Raw genomic sequence first — 23,657 nt, forward strand, 5'->3', positions numbered from 1 at the left:
TTTCCCGGTTTGCAGAGGAAGGAAGGGAACACAAGACGCTGTGGCCATAAGGGTCTGTCTTGGGTTAGGTCAAGATTCAGCGCAACTCCCACTTGCGTGCACCCACTGCACACCTTCACCCTCCCAGAGGATCCCCAGACCCTGATGCATTCACTCTCCACAAAAAGCATGCTGTGCTCCCACAGACGCAAGCAACAGCCCCATTTAAAGACAGGGGCTAAAAGGAACAATGCAAATGAACAGCTTCAACTGTCGCTTGCATCATTGCACATCTCTCACAAAATGAATAACGCTGCAACCACAAGACTATCCCCAAGTTGCAAAACACCCCCCGGGAATCCCTGGAAACTTTATTATCTGGCTTAGAACAAGGTGTACAACTAAAGGCTTAACCCAGGTCACCCATGGACTTGTTAACCAGGACGTAAGAACTCCAGTTCCTTTCTCTAATCACTACACCCCACTGAGCTTCTAGAAACATTTAATCCAGCTGAAGACACTACATAGAAAGATCAGCAAAACCACCCCAGAAGAGGAGGCGAACACACAAAGCAAGCAAAAGCATAAAAAGAAAGGGATCTTTATTTATCCACAATTGTCACTTAAGTCCAGAGCAAACACTACACTTGGATTAATAGCAAAGAGCCAGAACTACTCAGAAAGACAGTGTATTCTTTCCAAATCCTTAATCCCATCAGTGATTTTTTGACCTCCACAAATTGGTGGCTAGATGTAATTTAAGCAGTCCCTTTACCCCCAGGCTAACAACCATCAGTAAATAATTGAATGACCTCCCTTTCTATCCTTCAGTTCATGCTATTTCAGAGAGAATAAAGCTACAGAAAAATATCCTATTATATGGTAAAAAATGTTCAGATAGAAGGGAATGAAGGAGATGAAATAATCACGGCTGGAGTGAACAAAAGTACCAGCAGGAATCCAGAGGAAAAATAAGGCAACATGGCAGCATGGGAACATCTCTGGGATCCCTCCTGAGCAGCAGCAAGGTCTACAACGCAGTGTGCTCGGGGCTTTCATTTTTCTCCCATGTAGAACATTCTATGGCACTAATAGAGACGCTGCTGTCGCAGGGCTGCCTGGCTGGAGGGGCTCACTCTCCGCTCCAGCCTCCTCTTCCTTTGCCTGTTCATGGATCACTGGCAAACTCTCAGCACAGAATTCCTCCCCACCTCACAGGGTAAGGACATTTGGGTGACTTATAATGACTTGGTGAAGGCAGGCAGACACATGGCGGGTCAAGACACATGGCGTGTCAGACCTCTCTCCTCAGTCCTTTAAAGGAGGTACAAGCTCACAGAGGTGTCTCAGCACCCTCCTCGCAAGGTCCTGACGGGTGGTTTTGCACTACTGGGACCCTGGAGATCTGAGAATTAACCCCGAAGATGCAGTATGTGCAGGGAAAGCTCCTCTAGCTGCCATAAAGCTTGCTCCCTCCCATAGCCCATTTTGCAGCAGCCTCAAGGTAGGGAGGCTTTGGGTGCCACACTGGGCAGCCTCGGCTTTACCTTCACACGTGGGTGGAGGTCCTTCAAACTGGAGATGGGTGCCTAGTTTGCAGGTCAGGATTTCATTGCCAATCAAGGTAAAGCCCGGAAGGCATCTGTACCTCACCACATCACCTGCAGACAGAAACAGAAAACACTGACCCAAGAGAAGGATCAATTCATTAAGGCTGAAGCTTGCCCTGGGTACCATGGGGCACAGAGACCTCTTGACCATGCCTCTGCCATTGAGCTCTGGCATGACCGTGCAGAAATAAGAGGTACAGAAAAAGCCTGCTGGAGCCTCAGTTGGGAAGAACTGCTGTCACGCTGCCAGACTGTGGTGATTTGTGTGAGCTATTTCAGGTGGAGAGAGCAGACAGAAAGGCTGCTTTAAAAAAAAATCACGGCCACTTCACTGGTTGCAGAAACACTTAAAATGTGGATGGAAGCGTGAGCAACAGCAAAACCACACAAAGCACAGCGCGTATGGGTGAAAGGTTCTCATAAAAAGACTAAGGGCCTCTAAGCTTTCACACAGTGCTTTGTCTGCGCCACCTGAAAACTGTTATTGTGGCAAAGCCTTCTGAACGTTTCCAAACAAGCTCGAGGCTTTCAGAAAAGCCAAACCACTTCTGTACTAACAGGGAGGAAAAGCCTCAGGACACCAGATCAGTCTGACTCGTTGTGAATGCTGGGTGTTGAGCAAGGTCACACAGAACCCAGTGCCCCACAGAGTTACACATGTGAAGATATGGGGTGACCACACGAATGTGTCTTCCTGTGGGCATCCCCAGCAGTGGATTGGGGGGTAAGGAGGGCTCAGACGACAGGGAGAGGTTACCTATGTTAAATTCTTCATTCTCAGTGACGATTTCTGCATTGGGAACGATGGTGGGAGGCTGGCATCTGAAGAGCTGGTAGGCTGGAAGAGCAAAGAAGAGTAGCAGATATTAAGCTGGGGGTGAAGGTGGCCACGGCCATCTCAGTGCGGAGCACAATGGACATAAGAGCAAATCCTCCCCCTCCACAAGTGAAAGGAATTGGCAAAACTGCAACTGGCCCTTTCCCACTCCAAACCCGACAGAGATGGAGCCAGGTACTTGCGCTCCGAAGCGGCTTCCTCCAGTTTCTCACACCTGATAGGAAACACATTTTGGTCAGCCTGTGGAGATGCAGGTGCCCAGACACCGTTATTGCATTTGGATGCACATGGAACAATGACCGATGGGTGCTGACGCAAGGCACCTTTTGGAATACCAAGGGAGAAGATCTTGGTGATCTCAGTGGAATCAGGTCAATCACAGAGGAGGGAGAGTCTCAGACTGCTCCAGCACCAAGCAGATGACAATGATTACTGAGAGAATTTCATCCTAACGCCCTGCCCTTGAACGGAGATCACAGAACTCACAGATTCATTCTGAACTCGGAATTATTCATTAACTTCTGCAAACAACTCCAGGAGTGCTCACGGGTTCAACTGTAAACCCTACACGCAGCTTGCCGTTCACAAAGTAAGCTGTGCAAGGCTGATGCCAGTGCCTCACGGAAGGCAGAACAGAGCAGACCTTGTACTCTTTGCCCAACTGGGTGTTTCCTTCACGGGTACCATGAGGCTAAACGGGGAGAAGAAATCCAGTTGATGAACAGAAACAACTCCTGGCTCCTGCACCTGACCAATACATCGCAAACAGCAGATTTGCCACCAAACCCTAAAGATCAGCTCCCACCGAGCAAAACAAATGCACCACTTACAAGCATGTGGGTGCACAAGGCTTGAGCACTGTGCTGTGTATTAGATAAACACACACGAGCCGTGAGCACCATTAAATAGAAAATATGGGACTGGGAGCTAAATGAATATTAATGAAAGACATTTTCTGCTATTTGTTCAGCACATCCCTGCATCTTTGCTCCCCCTGCTCCTGACCCTGGACAAGCAAAACTTCCTCTGAAATTTGTATCAGCCTTTCTATTTGAGATCCTGGAGCTCAAGCTGCCACTGAATATTAATTCTCACTAACTCCCCAGCATTGAACTCTTCACACCACAGCAAGGCTGGCAGCACCGTGAGGAGGTTTATGACATGTTTTACACGCAGACAGATGATGTCCCATCATCCTGCCCCAAATTCCTTACCCCTTAACCTGGGGTAGGAAAACGCTTTCCCAAATGGTGTCTGGAAAAACGTGATGTCTGGAGATCCAGGGAATGGGCTGGAGGGAACACAGGAGCTTCTGATTAATGTGAGGGATGGGGTTATGCATCCCATGTGTGCAAGCGGGGTAGAAGCCAAACACGTGCTTACTACAGTGAGCTAAGCTCAGCTGGGATGGGGGCAAAGGAAGTGCCAGCTCTAATTTGGACAGTTGGCCCCTGGGGGGCAGGAGAGGCAGCAGGAGAGGGGAGGCAGCAGGGACGCAGCAAAGAGCCATCCCGGGAGGGAACACACTTGTCTGGAATCTTCTAACCGGATGGTTGGCAGTGGGGGCAAGAAGGGAAGGAAACTGCAACAAAAATTGAAATGAAATGCTATTTAAAAAAGCGCTTGACAGCATCTGCTGCAGTGGAAAGCTAACCCAGCACTTACAGCATTCAACTCTCCCCTAATGGAGCGTATTTCAACAGAGAGCTGTGATTAACATGGCTTCAGCATATGGGTGATACAGCAGCAGTAAAGCTCCTTCTAACAGCACATCCATTTTTTCCTCACCAGGACAAACCAGAGTCCTTGAAACCACAGTGGGACCCCCTGAGTTACTGTGCCACCTCCCATCACACTCACACATCACTGGCACCTGAGCCAACCCGTCTCATACCAGGTGCATCAGCCTCATTTTTCAAGGGATGCTACTGACTCTAAGCTCTGTGAATCACTCTTTTGTTTCCACTCCTCCACCCTAAGGAAACGTTTCTCTGCAGGCATTTGAAAGGGCAGTGGTACTCTGACACGGAGCTGATCACTGCTGCATGGGAAAAGACAATTTTAAGCAGGAGGAGGACTCTCCTATGTCCTAGATCTGCCAGGACGCAGACACAGAAATGAAAACGTACACTGCTGCAGGTCCTGAGGAAACTGCATTTCCTGCAGTTACATCCCAAAGTGATGACCAAGATTTAATTGACTGCACTGCCTCAACCCTTTTCCCACACCTTTCCTGGTGTGCAAGGCACCACACATGGAATGAGAGCCTGGGAAGGAGGGAAGAATGTCATCCTGCAGGCAACCACCTCAGTCACTTCAGTCTTTGGGGTTAGGGTTTATACCAAAGCCCCATGTATACAGGGAGCAATAAGGCAGTAAATGACACTTCAATAAAAGGCAGAGCAGTTGCCGGAGTGCCCAGATGGTGAATGGGTCACAAATGTCTGCAGAGTACCCCGATCCCTACCAGCACCAACCCCAACCTTCCATGCCTGCGGCGGCTTTATACCCCACCTATCAGCTAAAGAAACACCAGTATAAAGTGCTATCAAGATCAGAGAACAGCAACATACGCTGATGAGCTCTAACCACAGCAATGACAGTATCTAATTCATATTACAAAAGGAAGCATTCACTGAGCTGCAGCAGTGTTTACATCCTCCTCATTTCTGAGCCAAACTGCCTAAACCATCACTCTTTGCGTAACTGTTACATCCACGCCATTGTGGCAAAATCAATCTTACAGTGTTCTGCAATGTAAACCAATTCCCTCCGAAGCCCAGCAAACATTCCTTACATTCAGCCTATCCATGTAATATCTGTCTTTCAGAACTGAACATAAGCTGAGCCGTTCTGCACAGGTTCATGGTGGAACTCACGCACGGCTCCGCTATGTGGTTGCCAACAAATTACCGAAGCCAGAGGAGGTCTCCATTTGCACATTCCAAAATCCCAGCACTGCTGTAGGAACTTGTTAGCTAACCTGATTTAAAGTCGGGCTCTTGTTTAGTGGTGGAAAGCAAATGCTCTCATTTCAATGTAATACCCAACATCTCTCTAGTGTGAGCTGTGCTCGCACCAAAGAATCCCCAGGTAAAGCAGGGATTTATGGGAATCCCTTTCCTCCCCAGAAAAAATGGAGCCACCTCGCAGATGGGGCACAGCTACCATTTAAAACAGGCCACCAAAATCACAGAATCAGAGAATCATGGAATGGTTTGGGTTGGAAGGGGCCTTAGAGCTCATCCAGTTCCAACCCCTGCCACGGGCAGGGACCCCTTCCACTGGAGCAGCTTGCTCCAAGCCCCTGTGTCCAACCTGGCCTTGGGCACTGCCAGGGATGGGGCAGCCACAGCTTCTCTGGGCACCCTGTGCCAGCGCCTCAGCACCCTCCCAGGGAAGAGCTTCTGCCTAAGAGCTCAGCTCAGTCTCCCCTCAGGCAGGTTAAAGCCATTCCCCTTGGCCCGTCCCTACAGGCCCTTGTCCAAAGCCCCTCTCCAGCACACGAGAGAGCATCCTCCTCCCAGTCACCTTTGCTTGCCACAGTCAGGATAATAAAAATCGAATCTTCTCCTCCCCAGAACTAGTCCTCCCCACAAGCCCCTCAATACCCCATGGACAGGTATAAAGCACGTGCTGCTCAGGAAGCAATACAGACCGTAGAAATAAATGGCAAAGATTCCTCCATTGGCTGCATCACTGTGGAATTTCATCAGGACCTGATTGGAAGAGCTTTGGGCTGATTTCTTAGCAGAGTTGCCAGTGAAGACACCAAGCTGTGGGGCTGTTTGCTGTGGACCATCCCTAAAATAATATGTCAGGAACACAAGAAAAGAGCATTATTACACGTCTTTAATCCTAGGCGACAACCAGCCTCCTACACCGCACGCCCAGGAACTCCTCCGCACTCTTCCTCCCTTGTCCTCCCTTTTCTACATCTTTATCACAGCCTCAGCAGCTCCCTGGACAGCTGACCTGGACACCCAGGCCCCCTCCGCACTCCATTACAACCAGGATCATCTCTCTGGCAGTGCAGTGCTCACCCAGCAGCCAGCTCCAAACATCAGCTCCATTTTTAAGCTCAGAATTAGGGGCCAGTTTCCCAGAGGAGTTTCGCTCCCTGTCTGCACAGCAGACACCCAGGTACTTTGAAGTCAGGTATTGATTGAGTGCCACGAGCTCAAGAATGTGGCCACAAGCTCTTTAGCCAGTGCAGCTATGCGTGCTCCCTTGGCTGGCTGAGGCTCATAATGTGCCATTTCTCTTCCTTTTTCCAAATAGGAAAATAAGGAAGGATGATTCCAGCCTGTAAGGCTCTGGCGGTGAAGAAATCAGTGCCACTTCATTAAGCACATCAGAGCTGCACCCATTTTACATCAGAGGTCACAGTTCCCAGTTACTGCTGTTTAAAAGGCCAGTTCTGGTGCTAATGCCATCCTGGCATTCCCTTTGCAGCCTGGGAAGTGGCTTGAATTGCAGAGCTGTGTATTGTGACTACAAAAGAAAGAGCCGAAGAAGACACTGGTAACTGTGAATGATTTACCAATGGCTTCTTCTTCATCTGGCCTCTATCCATAGACAGGTAACCACAGATAAAGTGCAAAAGGAACAAAAAATGAGCCCCATTAAAATGCCTGCCAGAGAAAGCAGCAGTGAAAGGCAATTCCTGTTATTCAAGTACAAACAAGATTAATTTCAACTAACTTCAGCTTGAGATAAAGAGCCCATTTACCATTCATAGAGTGTCTTCTGTAAAGCCCCTTCGGCTTCCCAAGAGATGTTTCCTTATTCCATCGAGCACAGCATTTTGGAGATGAGGGGACAGGCTGCTGCCCATCAGGACACAGGGGCTCCTGCCGCAGCCAGGCTGTGGCTCAGCTCAGCGCCTGCTCAGGGTTACTGGGGAGGACCAGTGGGGCAGAAGCACTGCAGGGGGCTGATGTGCTTCATTTTTAACTGATGACCACAGAGATTAATAGCAACAAAGACCTACAAGGTCTGACAGGCGCTGCTGTACAGCCAAAGGTGGGACTGCTCCTTGTGAGCTGCACAACACTGAGGCAAAGCACCATGAAAGTGAAGGATTCCTGTACAGACTCCCCTCCGGACCCCAAGGGTGACATTCCCACCCTTTGGTATGAGCAGCAAGTGACCATCCCCTTCACTGTCCTTGCACTCCCTGCCTGTATCTTTCAGGAAGGCAACATCAACAGCGTTTGGAGACAGTCCCCTGGCCATTTTGCCAGCCCCTTGCACCACATGGTCTTTAACCCAAAGGCTCTATCTAGCACCCAGCTTAGAAAAATTCCACATCCTCACCCCAGAGGATGCTCCTGCTCTCAAACACACCACAGCAGTGGGTGCTCTATTCATCAGCAAGAGCATCTTTCTGAAATGGAGCCTTAGTAGTGACTCCAGTCAGTCCTCACACCTCTGCTATACCCACCAAACAGTGATGAAATCGTTGTAGGGCTCTGTCTGCAGCAGAGTGAAGTTGAGATGGATTCCGTATCCCACTGGCACTGTGAGAAGCCAAGTGCAGTCCTGGGAACTGGGGTACTGGTTGGGGAAGCCAGGAGAGTACACTGTACCATTCTGGGTGGTGACGTTTCCCCCACAAGGCACTGCAGGTAATCAGACAAACACAAACCTCAGGAAGAAGCAGTAACTCTTAAAGATCCTCTACTTCCCATTTGTCCTTCAGGTTTTTGGGTAAGAAGACAGCAATTCTGGACACAGGAGGATCCAGCCCCCAAGCCTGCCTCGAATAATTCTTACCTGTCACAGCCCCATCACACATTTTCACTTCATCCCATTACAATGAATTTATTAAGCGCCTCCGAGCTGAAAGGAGCCTGGCAGGGCTGTTTGTACAGCTGCAGGAGCCAGGTGTGCAAATAAACTTCATCTCATGCCCTAGTAAGAGTCTTTGGGCTCCACCAGCTGCCTGCACCCATGCATGGAAAATACATCTCCTGATGAGATCACACCAGTGGGCAAATCTACCCACTTGTTCATACAGCATGGCCTGGACCAGAAACACCGAGCAGCTGGCTTTTCACTGAGCCCATCTGAGCAGGGGGGAAATGATGATTTGTATGACAGCAGCATCCAATTCATTAATCAAGATGACAGTTCTATCGCACGAGGTATCTTCCAGCTCCAAATGAACTTGCAGACTAAAGAGAGGCAATTAGAAACAGCCTGGGCAGTGGCAACTTGGGACAGGAAGATGACATCCTGCTGGAGCAGTGTAGGAGGGCCACACCAGGTCCCTAGGTCTGAAAGTCCAATGTACAAACATCACCTTCTCGACCTCCCTGGTGTGGAAGTTCAACTGAAATGATGATAACATCTGCAGTGTGTTACTGGCAACCTGCAACAACTGCAGGCACGGGGTTAAGTGCAGACAGTGTCATCTGCCTGAGCCAGCACCACTCTAGAAGCCATGTACCTGTTTTAACCCAGTCCTTGGCTTCAGCTCACACATTCTCCCTCCCTACACACCTTATTAATTCAGGCTCAGTGCTATACTAACAGAGCAACACACGCTCCTTTCTGTGCAGGACCAGCTCCACAGGCTTCTGCCACCCCGGCCCTGACTTGATGTGCCAGATGCAAGGTTAGAGCCAAGCTCTGGCTCTGCTCTGCTCACTCACATGGCTTGTCAAGCTGAGATGTGCATTTATGCAACTCCCTACACTCATTTTCTGAAACCAACACCCAAGAAACCCGGGAGGGCACATTCCTTTCTGCCCTGCAGAGCAGCAGCAGCCTGCCGATCACTGGAAAGCCTCCCTGGAACGGTGCTGGGAACCTTGGCCTCTGTGCATTTATTTCCCCATTACAGCTTCTCTTTTAATTAAAAGGGCTTTCAGCTGTGACCTGCGAGGGAAAGGTGAGGTGGTTTGCCCAAGGCAGCGCGTCCTCCCTGCTTCTGCTGTGTAAAAATGGATCATCTGAGGAAAGCGCTAGAAAAGGAGAGCTCTGCACTGCCTTTAACAGCACTAACAGCCCACCAGATGTGCACACAGAGAAAAGCAGCAAGTGGTCCAAAATACACCTAACCCCTTACCGCTCTCTGCTACTGGAAGTGCTGCAGAGCAAGAAAGCTACTTAAAAACCGCAATAAAGAACTGGATGGATGTAGCTGGCAGAGCTGATGCTCGAGGGAGATGAAGGCACAATCCTGTTACCCCAGGGAACTGAGGTGGGAAATCTTCACTGAGGAGCCCTGAACCTCTTCAGGGCTCACATGGGAACCTTCTGCACGAAACCACAGAAACCTCAGTCCACTGGCCCAAAGGCTGAAAGGCTGAAACAACCATGCTGGGGTTTGAGAACAGAACGTGGACATTTGAGCTTTAATGCCTAGAATGCAGATCCACTCCTTCAGCCTGCAGGGTCCTCCCAGCACATCCATGGTCTTCAGAAAGGAGACCATGCAAGGCTACTGCAAAACTCCTATCTGGATAATTCTGGAGATGCCATCGCTGCTACACTGAGACTGCGTAAGGGCACAACCTTCCCACACTGAGAGTCCCCAGAGCTGCAAGGGGACTCTATTTATATACCAGTGCTAAATCAATGGAAGCTGAACACGGCTGAAGAAATAAGGCAGATGAAAATTATCACCTTGACCATGGACAGCTTCGTGCTGGAAGCACAGCTCCCACTGGCACCAGCACTGAGAGTCCTCACCCGGAGCACGAGAGCCGAACACCTCCTCATAAGATGCACCTCGCTTCTGAACCATTCAAAATGCTCCTCTGGACTAGGCTGAAATATGGTACCAGCTCATGGAGAGCACACCTCAGCACCTCAGGGCTCATTCCCAGCCTGCCTCCAGCAGTGCTTCTGCTTCCAGAGCAACTTGCAGCCCACGTACAAAGCAATGACTCAAAAGGAGGCCAGAAGAGTGCTGAAGGTTTTCCGCTCCCCACAAATGCCCCTGTGGGTGCTCTCAGGGTGACCCAAAGCCATACCTTCACACCTGGGCAACGGGTGGTCCCAGTTCCTGTTGGTGCCGTGCTGACAGGTCAGGACCGGGTGGCCGATCAGCTGGTAGCCAGGCAGACACTCGAAAGAGATGGACTGGCCAACGTTGTAACCGGCTCCTCTCACAACACCGTTAGCAAAAGGTTCAGGGTCAGGGCACTCCTGCAGCTCGTAGGCTGAAAAAGAAGGTCCAAAATCTCAGAATCCCAGCCTGGTTTGGGTTGAAGGGACCTTAAAGCTCATCCCATCCCAACCCCTGCCACGGGCAGGGACCCTTTCCACTGGAGCAGCTTGCTCCAAGCCCCTGTGTCCAACCTGGCCTTGAGCACTGCCAGGGATGGGGCAGCCACAGCTTCTCTGGGCACCCTGTGCCAGCGCCTCAGCACCCTCACAGGGAAGAGCTTCTGCCCAAGAGCTCATCTCAGTCTCCCCTCGGGCAGGTTCAAGCCATTCCCCTTGGCCTGGCCCTGCAGGCCCTTGTAAATCAGGAGGAATGTTTCATACTTTGTATTTTCTCCCAGAAGCAGCACCAATGCTCTCAGTGTGCTGCCTGGCTACTTCCTCCTCATACAACAGCTTAATTGCAGGGGCTACACTCGAACGAACCATGCACACATCTGCTGAGGGAAAATCCTGCCGCAGCCTCACTGGGATCTCTAGAGCCCCAGAGCCTGCACCCACACAGCCACCCCGCACTTCACTTCCAGTTGGGAAACCTGCCTTGTTTTCCACAAAACATGGACAACCCTGGTGACGAACACAAGTCAACGAGTTACCGTGTTCCACTTGGCACTATAAATGACTGGTCAGCCTTGCTAGAGCTAATTTCCATAGCTAATTTCCATGAGACTACCCAGAGTGCCTCACAGAGCACATCCCTTCCTCCGCTGTGCAGCAGCCCATGAATTATGTGGTGCAGGGACAGGACCGCCAAGACAAAATTAATGTTTTCAATTAAGTATGAGTAGCAGCTTTTACTGCTATTTCTGGGGAGGGAGGCAGTCCTTTGTCAGTCCTTGGCTGTATCACATGCTGGAGACACACGCTCCATCATTCCCGCTCCTTGGATCTCAGTCCCTGGCAGTAGCTGGATCACTTTGCTCCCAGTTGCTGCCCAGCAAAGCCCGTCCTATTCAGTCTGAAGTACACGACCTGCCCTTGGCATCCTTTGCCCCTTCATATTCGCCTATGCCAAGGACAGGTGGATGGAGAAGACCACTGCTCAGGACAGGGCTGGGCTGCAGCTAAGAATGCATCTGGACTTCAGCTGAGACTGAAGAGCAGAATTCCAGAGCAAACTCATGGCTGCTGGGGACTCTTCCCTTTGCACAACGGAGCCAAGATGGAAGTGAATCTGGCTGGAATTAATTCAAAGACATTTCACTGTCACAGAGCACTTCAGGAACATTTGTTTTCTGCTGCAGGCAGAAATCTGGGTGAACAGATCCCGGATGAAGCATGGCCTTCACGTAGCACCTTCCCACCCACTTGGATTAAGTCCTCAGGGAATTAATTCAGAATAGCAACAACCACGAACCCACCCTGCACCCAATGCCCTCACTGTTAGCACTTGGGCACAGGATTGTCCCATTGCTGCTCGCTCCATACCCTGGTATTCCAGCTTGAAGCCTGGCTTGTTCTGCGAGTGGTCGCTGTGGAAGTACACGGTGGTTTCGTGGGACGTGGAGAGGAGGGAGCCGGGGAGCTCGGTGCCGCTGAAGCGCCCGATGACGTTACTGGTGTCGTAGGGCCCGTTGCGGATTTCAACGAAGTCGTGGTTCGGCTCCGTGGAGAAGTTCAGGAACTGGACGTGAGCACCTGCACAACACGAGGGAACGCTCTGCCCCGAGAGCCACAGCCAAGCCTCGGCACAGCAGCACCGCTCACCCGCTGACGCCCAGGACAGCCTGGTCCATCAGCAGCAGTACTTTTTCCATGCTGCAGGGAAAGGGTCCCGTAGTATACGGGTCCTGCTTGTTTCAGACAAGCTGAAGCTATTCATGCCTGCAGTTCCACACTGCTGGAGCTCCTGTGCCTGCCTCTCCCCCTGCCTTACACCACCGGGATTAGGAAGGCAAGCACAGAGCCACCCGGATCTCCCCATGCCAAACAGAGCGCAGCCAGCTGGGCTGGCAGGGCTGGGCTGGGCTGGCAGGGTGGGGATGGCAGGGCTGGGATGGCAGGGCTGGGATGGCAGGGCAGCCCCAGTTCTGTGTCCCCAGCAGCACACAACAGCTTCGCCAGGAGGAGGAGTTAATTCAGGAAACCCAAGGAGTCAGCACTTCCAGGCGTGCAACACTTCCACCTCCTGGCAATGAGGCACCCTGATGGGGCTGGCCTGGAGAAGAGCTGAGGCGAAGGTGTGCAAATGTCTCTCTTAGTAAGGACTGGGGAGATCCTAATGTTGGGTGTGCTGATGCCTCCTGAGCTCCGGCTGAGGTAGGATATAACCTGACACAGGCTTTGGGCACTTGCAACATTTACAAAGGGCGATGCAACAGGTCATGTTTTAAGGCTGTTACAGCTGTGAGTAGTTAAGACAGGGACGTACACAAGCACACTAAGGGAGGACGTTACAGTCAGTTCAGTGGCGTATCCTGCCTGTTACACTCCATGGTGACCTGCAACCACCTTATTTATCATTTCACAGCACCATACATGTGCATTTTTAATGGCAAGTGTGATTGGGAGGTCAAACAGTAATTTCTGTAACTCATCTTGGCCTCCAGTACTGACCACGCACAGACTGAACAGGGACAGTATCTTCCCATCACCTCTTTTGTGACAGCACCAAACCCAAAGCAGCTGTCTCACCAAACCCCACAGGCAGCAGTATCCTCCACGTGCAGTCCAGGTTGCTTGGGTAATTTCCTGGGAATCCTGGGCTCAGGAGCACTCCTTCCATCTCTTCTGCTGTTCCTCCACACTGGGCTGTAAGATCAACAGTGTCAGTGGTCAGGATGGCACATGGGTCTCTCTGGGTGCTGGTCGTGGCCAGCTGTGTGGGAAATAAAGCTACTTAGAAACTAAGAAGAGAAAGAGGAAAGCCTGCTATGGAACTAGCACGGAGCTTGCCAGGCACTGCATGGCCACATTACTGATGCATGCGCCTTTCTCCTGCCCTCTGGAGATGAAAGCCTGAGCCCAGAGATCCAGTTTTGACCATCACAGTGGGAGAGATGTGAGCTGCAGGAGAAAAGAAGGATGCTCCTCTCTGGCCACAGCCACTGTAACAGCGCACACCACGCACACAGCACTGGTGTGAATTTCTAACCACCTAAAAAACCGACTGTGAAGAAACAGTCTGATCCTACTTTGACTCCAGTCACTGCTGCTTCTTTTTCTTGTTAACCGATCTACCTTGACTGCTGTACTTGTCAATCTCTGGGTAATTACTGGTAAATATAGAACAGTGTTTGCACACTGGCTGAAACAAATTCCCTACCAAGAAGCAATCCACAGATGACAGCACAGAACATATCTACAAAAGGCTTCATATGAAATTCAAACACAGACAGCCTCTTCTCATGCTTATCTGGATGACCTCTACCTTGTTATGGTAACACCATCCAGGCAAATACACCCAGGTGTACTCCTACTCCTAACACGTTCTGACAGGGAAGGGGCAGATTCCCTTTGTCCGATATCTCATTACGTGTGTACTTGCTACTAACAAGGCTTCTCCCAGAAGATTTCTCTTTCTTTTTCCTCTTAATGGCTCTTTAATAGAACTACATCTAAATGATTTAGAAGTCAAGCATCTGGATGAAGTGGACCAAAAGAAAATCAGCACATGTTGCCAGGGAAGCAGGCTGTCCTCTGAGCAGGAGAACAACCATGTGGCCAGCAGCCAGCCATGCTCTGGACACTGTTTAGACAGATCAGTGCATGATTAGTGCAGGACAATGAGCACCATTAGCACTGGGTGCTGCGTTTGCCCAGAGGAGATGATGGTCACTCATGATGGTCTTCACTGGCTGCAGAGATGTGTTTATGCCCCCCTGAAGTTCATAGAATCCCAGCCTGGTTTGGGTTGGAAGGGACCTCAAAGCTCCTCCAGCTCCAACCCCTGCCCCGGGCAGGGACCCCTTCCACTGGAGCAGCTTGCTCCAAGCCCCTGTGTCCAACCTGGCCTTGAGCACTGCCAGGGATGGGGCAGCCACAGCTTCTCTGGGCACCCTGTGCCAGCGCCTCAGCACCCTCCCAGGGAAGAGCTTCTGCCTAAGAGCTCATCTCAGTCTCCCCTCGGGCAGGTTCAAGCCATTCCCCTTGGCCTGTCTCTACAGGCCCTTGTCCAAAGCCCCTCTCCAGGTTTCTTGTTGACCCCTTTGTTGGTCACCCACTGTTGGATGACCTCGCTCAAGTCAAGCCTGATGCAAGCTGAAGGGCATGAGCAGACGGGTGGCTGGGTGTTTGTAGCACTGCACTTGGCCATCACCATCCAGAACAAGATATCTGAACTAAACTGTGCTGGTGTTTACACTGGGACTGTACCGAGCAGGCACAGCTCAAGCACATGAAACCCTGCTGAAATGATTAAAAGAAAACTTGAATCACGCAGCTGCTCAGCCAGTCATCAGCTAACACAGGGATCCTCCTCCATGCTGGGATCTCCCACTTCTAATTCTGAGCTTCTGATTTCTTTCAGAGCAGCTCCCATGGGTATGGGTCCTTCAGCTCAGTCATTCTGCTCTATATGTCTCTGTATTTGTTCCTGGTCTGCAGATCATCAGATAAAAGAACTGTTAGCTCTTATAATTACTTTAAAGCAAAATGATGTAAGCTAGAACAGCAGGAGCCTGAAATAACTGTTAACTAAAGCTATTAAATGCATAAATGTCTCTCTTAGAGCTGTAAAATGCGCAATATGAATATTAAACATCTAGATTGGCTAAAAGCAAAATACTGAAAAGAATCAAACAAAGCCCAGCAGGTTCCCTTCACCCTGCGCCTCTTCTCCAAGGGCTCCCTTCCTTCACGGTGGACATCGGCAACAACTGCGAGGTGTTTCCAGAACAAACGTACATTTCTCTAACTCAGATCTTTCCCTTTGTTTCTGAGAAAAGCACTATAACTACCTGCTAGGTATGAAAGAACAAGGGTCCTACCGATGCAAAGCGGTGGTGGGTAATTCCAGCGGCGGACAGTGCCCGGCATGCAGGAGATGTGAGAGTGGCCCTGGGGGAGAGGAAAACAGCTCAGCATTTGGAGGGTCTCCCTGTGTTCCGGGTGTTTGCTGTCATCCCCTTCTGCTGGGAATGTGCGGTACCTGCAGCGCGTAGCCCGGTTCGCACTGGAAAGAGACGACGTCGTTCACTAAATAGCGCTCCCCGATCTTCAGCCCGTTCCCAGGGACAGGGGGCTCCGGGCAGCTGGACAGACCGACGGCTGGGAAAGCAAGAGGGACATGAGGGCACTGCAAAGCAAAGACCGGCTCATTCTCAATGGCTCACGAATCAGAGCACTCACCATGAGCCCTCTCCATCCAAGGTCCATACCTATCCTATGCCAGATGCACCTTGGTTATGGCAGCAACTGACAGAAGACTGGAAAGGATGCAAGAGGGACCTATCTGCTGTCCCTCGCTTGCAGTATCAAGGGCGTAAGTAGGTGCTGCTGCATGTAATTTGTCCCTTTCTGGGCAGAAGCAGCACGGTTTCATTCTACAGCCCTATTCTTCCTGTTCTCAACAACAGACTGAATTCACCACGAGCTACAAGCAGCAGTAAGCATGCCCGGTCCTTGAGGTGCCTGTGGAACCGCATGCAGGAGCTTCACTCAACCCGTTTCCATTTGAGCCACATTCACAACTGGGAACATCCCGCTGCAACCCAATTAGCGACGGCCGCTGGCACGTGCTGGGGACGTGCTCTCCTTTACACACCCCTGCCTTCCAAGGGGAGATGAAAGGAAGAGCTGGAGTCTGCAGGCACCTCCCTCATGCTCTGCACCAGCAGCTGCCACTAACAGATAACCTTCTGCATCACTGCAAGGGCTAAAGCTTTGCTGAAACTCGGTCTGCAGGCTGAGCTGAAAGCAGATGAAAAGAAGAAAAGAGAGGAGATGCAGATTCTCCTCCAGAAACTCAAGTCAGGCTTCCAGCAAGAAAACATGTAGTCCCTCCCCATACGTGGCTGTGCTGCTTGACCTCCAGAGAGACAAGAGAGAAAATAGCTTTAAGTAATGTCCTATTCAGATCAGCAGGCACTGAGTTTCACTCAGTCCTAAATCGTTCTTGCTCTGCTTTGGCTTTTGAGCATGTAGAGATAAGAGCTTTGCTTGAGGAATTCAGTGAAGGAACAAGGGAAGCAAACAAACCCTGGTGGCTCAGCTCATGTCTCAAAACTTCCTTGCAGCACCTTTAACTGAACAAAGGCAAAACCTGAGGCTCAGAGCTGTGAAATTCCAATTGTACAAGCGAAACAAAAGAATACATCCTTCCCAGCTGCCCTGAAAAGCAACACTGTTCGTTTCCTCAGCAAAGAAACCGAACAAGCCTGATAATCCCAGACCTCATGAAAAACCTGAACATGATTGCTGCAGCGGGGTGATACGATCCTCAAAGACCTTACTGACTGAAACAGAAACGGAGAAGAAACGGAGTCACAGCAAGAGAATTTCTCCCCCAACATCCATTTCTGCAGCTCTCAGAAAGCAATCTGGGGCACGCTTCCTCTCTCCAGTCTTGCTGGTTGGGTCCTTTAGCACTAACATGTGAGGTCTCAATCTGCAAACCCAGGAGGGCCTGGGAAGCCTCGTGCCAGCTGGCCCTCCCTGAGCACACAGCCTCTGCAGGCCAAGATCCGCGCCACTGCTGGGGAAGTTTCACAGAACTTCCCAGTCTATTTGCTGCCTTGGGCAAAAATAAACAGGACATTGGTTGGCTTCAGAGACAAACATGAGATGTGTGATCAGAACCAAGGATCAGACAGCATCCAGCAAGAACAGTTATGTATGCATTGCCTCAAGGAAGATGTGTGAACGGAGACAGCAGCCCCAGCACATCTCTCATCACCTCACCATCACTGCTATGAGCAGAGGAGCAGAGCCAGAGCATCACCACGCATCAAGCAGCCCCTGAGGGCTGCCCAGGGAGTAGCCTGGCTCCTGCCCCACCACACCTGCATCTTCAGCACACTGCAAACGCATGAGCCTGCTTTCTCTCCTGAATGCCAGCTAAACATCCAGTTCAGATGCTCTGAAAAGAGCCCGGAGCTCCCACTCTGCACCCTCTGCTGTGCTGTCGGGGCTGCTGCTGCTGCATTGTGTGTGAATAATTCAAGCCCTTGGTACAGTACCACTGGTGAGGTAACAGCCACCAATCACCGCGACCCACTGCAGCCTGGCTGTAGCACATTTCTCCTGAATTGGCATCTGCTCCAATAGGAGGAATCGAAGCACAGACACTGGGGAGAATGCATTTTTGGCATCCTTATCCAACCCTGCAGCATGCTCCCAAGAGACTCTCTTCCCTGCCACGTCTTCCAGTTTTACTCTTACCACTGACGAGTTCTTTTTTTAAACACAGTCTCTGGATATCATCATATGTAACTGATGCTCTCAGGTCTGCGCACCCAGGAACCGAGAGCAACATTGCGGAGACCTGCTGGAAGCAAAGTGCTGCCATTCCGTCAGGGTGTCAGCATAATCCATACCGATGAACCCACGAAACTGTCCAGCACAACAGAGGGGAGGAAAGGCATCACTGCCTCCCTCCCGGGAGCCTGGTCTCAAAGCTTCCCATCTAGCTCATGCCATCTAAGCCAGCCTCAGCCGACGGTGTCCTGGGCTGTACGGACAGGAGCGCAGCAAGCAGACAGAGAAGTTACCCTCTCCTCTACCCAACACCCATTAGACAGCACCTCAAATACTGGACCAAGTTTTGTGCCCTACAGCATAAGGAAAGCATTGATGAAGTGGACCAAGCCCAACAGAAGAGCACCAGGATGGCCAGGGGCTGCAGCACTCGCTCAGTGATGAAAGGCTGCCCAGTGTTTTGCAGTCTCCATCCTTGGAGTTTTTCCAAGCACAGACTGCATAAAGATGTGTAAAGTGAGTAATCTTGTTTTATCTTATATCTGACCCTGCTTTCAGCAGGAGGCTCCATGAGATGACCTCTGAGGTCCCTTCCAGCTGGCATTATCATATGAAGATCTGTCTAGCTCTGCATGCTGTGTCCAGCAACGACTGATACTGAATGCAAAGAGCAGGCAGTCCCTCCCAGCCTCTGGCAAGCAGCATTTCAGGCGCTTCCCGAGCACAGATTACAGCGCTGTGTTGAACAGGAAAACTCCCCATGAATTTTTCATACTTCATCCTCCACAACTCTCCTGCCCCAAAACACACAAACCAAACAGGTGCCTCAAAGTGCATCAGCAGCAGGATGAGGGTCGCTCCATGACCCCCTCCATCTCCTCTACTGTGTCTATTTGATTATCGATTTAATGTTCACTTCCTCTCTGCGACTCAGGAGCAGAGAACCACGTAACCATGGGCCTTAAAGCTCACCACCCCTTTCCCACTAAACAGCTTCCAGTTCTACAAGGCAATGGCTCCATAACCGTTACCCCATCACTCAGAGGAACTGCAAGATCAAGGCTGAATTGCTCTTACTTTTGTATTCCAGGTGAAAGCCAGCAGCGGAGACACTGATATCCGAATAGAAATGCAGATAGAGCTGGTTTGAAGTGCTGTTCAGCAGCGCAGGCACTGTAGTTCCTGGAAAAACAAGAGGCGCACAGAGATACTGAAGAGGATTCTTTTTTCCTCCTCCATATCCTCGGAGACTAGCTGCAGAAGAGGCTGAGTACAGAAAGTCCTTTAACTTAACAAGCTCTCTTGGTTTTCATCAGGTTCTAATGAGGCCAATTGAGAAATACCCAAGGCTTCTCTGCAATGGCCTTTTCAAAGCCTGCTGCTGAATTTCATCATGTGAAGTTTCACCACTTACAGACCAGACAGATGAAAAGCATCAAGAAGGGAACCGGTGATGAGGAACAGTGTGGGTGGAGCACAGGTCGCCTGTGAGGTCCTGATTCCTTCTCTCACCGCAATCCCTGGAAGCTGTTGCAGCACCAGGTCAAGGCAGCTCTATCCCAAACACAAGCACAATGGGAGCAGAGCCTGGCAGTCTTTGTGCACGACCTTTCTCCTCACCAACCTCAAAGGACTTGTAGCACATGCAGCTCATTAAATAAGGAAGAACCAGGGCCATCAGCTTGCACGTGGCTCTGCTATTTGAACGTTTTATAATGCTGTTGGGCTGTTTGCTCATCCCTGCTTTGCTGAAAGCCACCGACCCCACTGCTGGGCAAAGCAAAGGTGGGTTTTAGCTCTTCAACCACTGACCCTGCCAAGCGCAGAGGTCTGAGCTGTCCCCATCAACCCAGCAGTGCTGTGGAACTCCCATTGCAGGCTGTGGAAGTGCTCCTGGGTTTCTGAAAAAACCCCAAATCTAACCCATTGGTTTTGTGTTCAAGGCTCTATCAACATTTTCTGCAGGAAGGCAGAAATTCCCAACTCAACAAGGCAAGAGATTCCCTTCAGGCACATGCTTAAATCTACTCCAAGTTTCTGAAGCACTTAAGCATATGCTTAATTTTAGGGACGTGCTGCAGTCCAGCTGATGTGAATAGGAATTAAGCATGCACTGATGGGCTTCCCCGAACGTGATGCTGACCACGTACCAGAGAAACTTCCCAGCATGGTGGCTGTGTTATCTCCTCCATCAAACACTTCCAGGGAATCCCAGTTCTGCTCAGTAACAAAACTGATCACCTGGATCTAAAGAGAAAAAAGACAAAACAGTACAACTGCAGTCTTAGAATCACGGAATAGGTAGGGTTGGAAAGGACCTTAATATCATCGAGTTTCAACTGTAAAGAGCTCAGTGCCCTGCAAACCTTGACTGCACACACACATGTACATGCATGTGCATGCACACACTCGCACACACACACTCACACCCTGACCTCTGATCATTCTGTGTCCCCCACTCCCTGTTTTCCTGCAGTGCTCTCACCCTGTGTTCACTCCTGCACTCCAAATGTCCCTCTTGCATTTGCCCTGCTAAACAGCAAAGAAAAAATACATATTTAAACATGTAGTAAAACCCCTCAACTCCATTACTTCTGCCATTTTAACCTTTTTCCTCCTTGGTTTCTTCTGAATAATAAAGCAGAACTGCAAAGTCTTTTCCCCCCCACCAAAATAAGTGCAGTTCATCTAGCTGAAATTGCAGTGCCCCCCCCGAGCCATTACTGATCACACTGACCAAGTCAATACCTTTCCCCCTGTATAACTCATAATGACACCCCTACTGTGATTTACATCATTGCAAGAGAACGTGGACTGAGATTGTGCATTTTGTTTGCTCTTACATTTCCTAAATTATTTATTCTCCTCCCCCCTCACAACTCAACGGAATAAACATTTTTAAGGTCCTAATTCTAGTCTGACATGTGGATTCACAAGGGATCTGCATCTATTTACTGCCGTGTATATAAATTAATTCACTCAGGAAGGTTTGCTACAGGGATGAATAATTCATGGCAGAAGTGCTGGCTCGTACACTCATTACATAAAACTCCTGCTAGTAACTCACCGCTACCAAGAAAGCTTTAATTTCACCTCCTCCTCTGATTTACAGTTGTTTAACCTTTAATTGTTGTACAAAATGAGGGTAAACTGATGCTTAAATTAGGATCTAATACCCAAGAATGTTGCACACAAACGCAGGTGACCGGGAAGCAGAGCCGATGGGAACGGGGTGGGTTACGCAGTGGGTCCAGCTCCATGGTGGCCATCACCCTGCCTCTGGGCTGATCCCCAACCCACAGCTCCTGCACAGGGCTTCACTACAGCTGTTTCATTTCCTGGGGGTCAATCCCTTTTTCCATGCCTTCTTCCCCCACAGAAGACTTCCAGTGGAAGCCCCAGGGTCAGAAGCTGCTGTGATTGCGACCGGCCCACGTCTCAGGGCAGAGCTGAGGGGTGGCAGGTCCCTCGTCACATAGACCCGTGGGCTACGTGGCAGCCAGGGCACCATTCAGAACACGGCAGTGCAGAGCACAGGCACCTATTTACATCCCTTTAAAAATTCAGTGAATTATCAGCCCCTGATCCCAGGAGTCCCAAGCACCTTGCAAACTGCCTCAACCAGTCCAAGGTTTGGCTGAGCTCAATGGATTCTCTTGTTGCTTGCGAGTTTTGAGAACAGCTAAAATTTCAGATGAACAGGAAAGTATCGATGGCGAGCAGTGAGGCTTTCGAAAACTCTATTTTTAATTGCTTCAAAAGCAAAGAGCAGAATTTGATGGACTGGACATGGCAAAAGCCTGGCACAGGGCTCAAGCTGCTTCAAGCTGCTTCACTGTGAAGCCCCCAGTGCTGCTGGACCAGTTCTGCCCATCCCAGACCTAAGTTCAGGCCTTGCTCAGGAGCGGTGATGGTGGCACCAGCTGAGATTCCCCGTCTGGGACAGCAGAGCTGTAATCCAGCAAGGCAGAAGTGATGTTTCAATGAAACCACTGAGAGAAACACAACTGCTGCATGCCAGCAGCTGTGAGTGCTGCAGAGGGAGGCACCCACCTACAAATCCATTTGCTGAATCCATGATAGAGAAATTAAAGCACTTAATGAACAACCCTTGCAAAGTGGTGTAAAGAAGAAAGAAACCCACTGATAATGAGGCCTGTGGAGTGAATGAACCCATTACAGAGTCCATCTCCTGTGTGTCAACCAACATCAGCATAACGCAGGGTGAGACGCTTTCTGTGAGGACAAGGCACGTATGTGCTGAATGGGGACTTTATCTCAGGTTTGGTCTCTGATGCTGGACTTAATTCTCAGCATCCTCTTGCAGAACTCTTTCTGCAGAGGAACGATAAGGACCACAAAAAGACCTGAAGAGAGAGCTCATTTACCTGGAGACAATGAACAGCAAAGCAGTAATTGTATAATCATACTGCTGCAACTCTGCTGGCATAACAAATCCACACAGGCACTCTGAGCAAGCAACTCTGCCTTGGTGTCGCTTACATTGCTTTCAACATTGCATAATTAAGTGGTATAGAGATATATGCCCAAAATACCACAATTATTTTGTTACACCGGAACAGCCACACAGCTCCAGTGCATCTCCCACTGAGAGTGCTTCCAGGAGGCAAATATCCATTGAAATATTACCCACTTTTAGCACTCACAGTACAAATGAATGCCTGATTGCACATTCAACTGGTCTTTTTCCTGTGAGGAGCAGTAACTTCATCACACGTGGCCTCTTTAGGTGCACCAGACACTGTGTGTTCTCCTCTCCAGCCCATGCCGCAGTGACAGCTGCTGACCCCGTACCTGTATCCCTGCTCCTTCGGGGACTGTTATCTTCCACACGCAGTTGAGGCTGTTCAGGTACGGCTCTGGGAAGCCAGGGGACAGAATGGTTCCTTTGCGCTCAGTCAAATTCCCACCACACGGCACTGCAATAAGCAAAGGACCATTTGGAAGAGGAAGGACTTGGCTTTATGCTAAAAACATTCTCTTTAGAACATCTGTCCACAGACAAGAAAGCAACCAGAGCTGGCTCATGATTTAAGGGCAAGATTTGTACGAATAATCCCCTTTTTAGTAACTCTCTCATACAACTTCTAACACCAGGAGCATGTGGTCCTTAGCTGCGGAGAACACTCTCTTCATCAGCCCATGAGACCGGTTCTTTAGGAACTGCTCTCCTCCAAAGAAGGTGAAAGCAGCTTTCAGACAGATCTGATTTATTCCAGATGCTGTCCCAGATCTCACAATGAATATTAGATTAAAAGGTCCCTGCCTGACATTTGGGGTTAACTGCCCTTGTTCATCCACAGGGACCTCAAAGCTCCTCCAGCTCCAACCCCTGCCACGGGCAGGGACCCCTTCCACTGGAGCAGCTTGCTCCAAGCCCCTGTGTCCAACCTGGCCTTGAGCACTGCCAGGGATGGGGCAGCCACAGCTTCCCTGGGCACCCTGTGCCAGCGCCTCAGCACCCTCCCAGGGAAGAGCTTCTGCCTAAGAGCTCAGCTCAGTCTCCCCTCGGGCAGGTTCAAGCCATTCCCCTTGGCCCGTCCCTACAGGCCCTTGTCCCAAGCCCCTCTCCAGGTTTCCTGCAGCCCCTTTAGGCCCTGGAGCTGCTCTCAGGTCTCCCCTTCAGGAGCCTTCTCTTCTCCAGGCTGAAGCCCACAGAACAAGCCCCAGATCCC

General features: G+C 50.3%; 1 protein-coding gene across 2 annotated transcripts in view; it reads right to left on the bottom strand.

The window, feature by feature from the left end:
* CSMD2 (CUB and Sushi multiple domains 2) overlaps nucleotides 1-23,657 on the bottom strand; it is a 292,865-nt gene that overhangs the window by 40,959 nt on the left and 228,249 nt on the right. For both annotated transcript variants that reach the window (XM_065698010.1, XM_065698009.1), the window contains exons 36-47: nucleotides 22,777-22,901; nucleotides 20,112-20,208; nucleotides 19,039-19,143; nucleotides 15,695-15,813; nucleotides 15,534-15,603; nucleotides 13,240-13,356; nucleotides 12,034-12,243; nucleotides 10,413-10,601; nucleotides 7,874-8,051; nucleotides 6,086-6,231; nucleotides 2,347-2,427; nucleotides 1,527-1,640 (exon numbers count right to left, since the gene is read on the bottom strand). In XM_065698010.1, the coding sequence (XP_065554082.1) occupies nucleotides 1,527-1,640; nucleotides 2,347-2,427; nucleotides 6,086-6,231; nucleotides 7,874-8,051; nucleotides 10,413-10,601; nucleotides 12,034-12,243; nucleotides 13,240-13,356; nucleotides 15,534-15,603; nucleotides 15,695-15,813; nucleotides 19,039-19,143; nucleotides 20,112-20,208; nucleotides 22,777-22,901 (1,551 nt within the window). The remainder of the gene's footprint in view (nucleotides 1-1,526; nucleotides 1,641-2,346; nucleotides 2,428-6,085; nucleotides 6,232-7,873; nucleotides 8,052-10,412; nucleotides 10,602-12,033; nucleotides 12,244-13,239; nucleotides 13,357-15,533; nucleotides 15,604-15,694; nucleotides 15,814-19,038; nucleotides 19,144-20,111; nucleotides 20,209-22,776; nucleotides 22,902-23,657) is intronic.

This window comes from Lathamus discolor, chromosome 18 (genome assembly GCF_037157495.1).
Source record: "Lathamus discolor isolate bLatDis1 chromosome 18, bLatDis1.hap1, whole genome shotgun sequence".
Classification (NCBI taxonomy): Eukaryota; Metazoa; Chordata; class Aves; order Psittaciformes; family Psittacidae; genus Lathamus; species Lathamus discolor.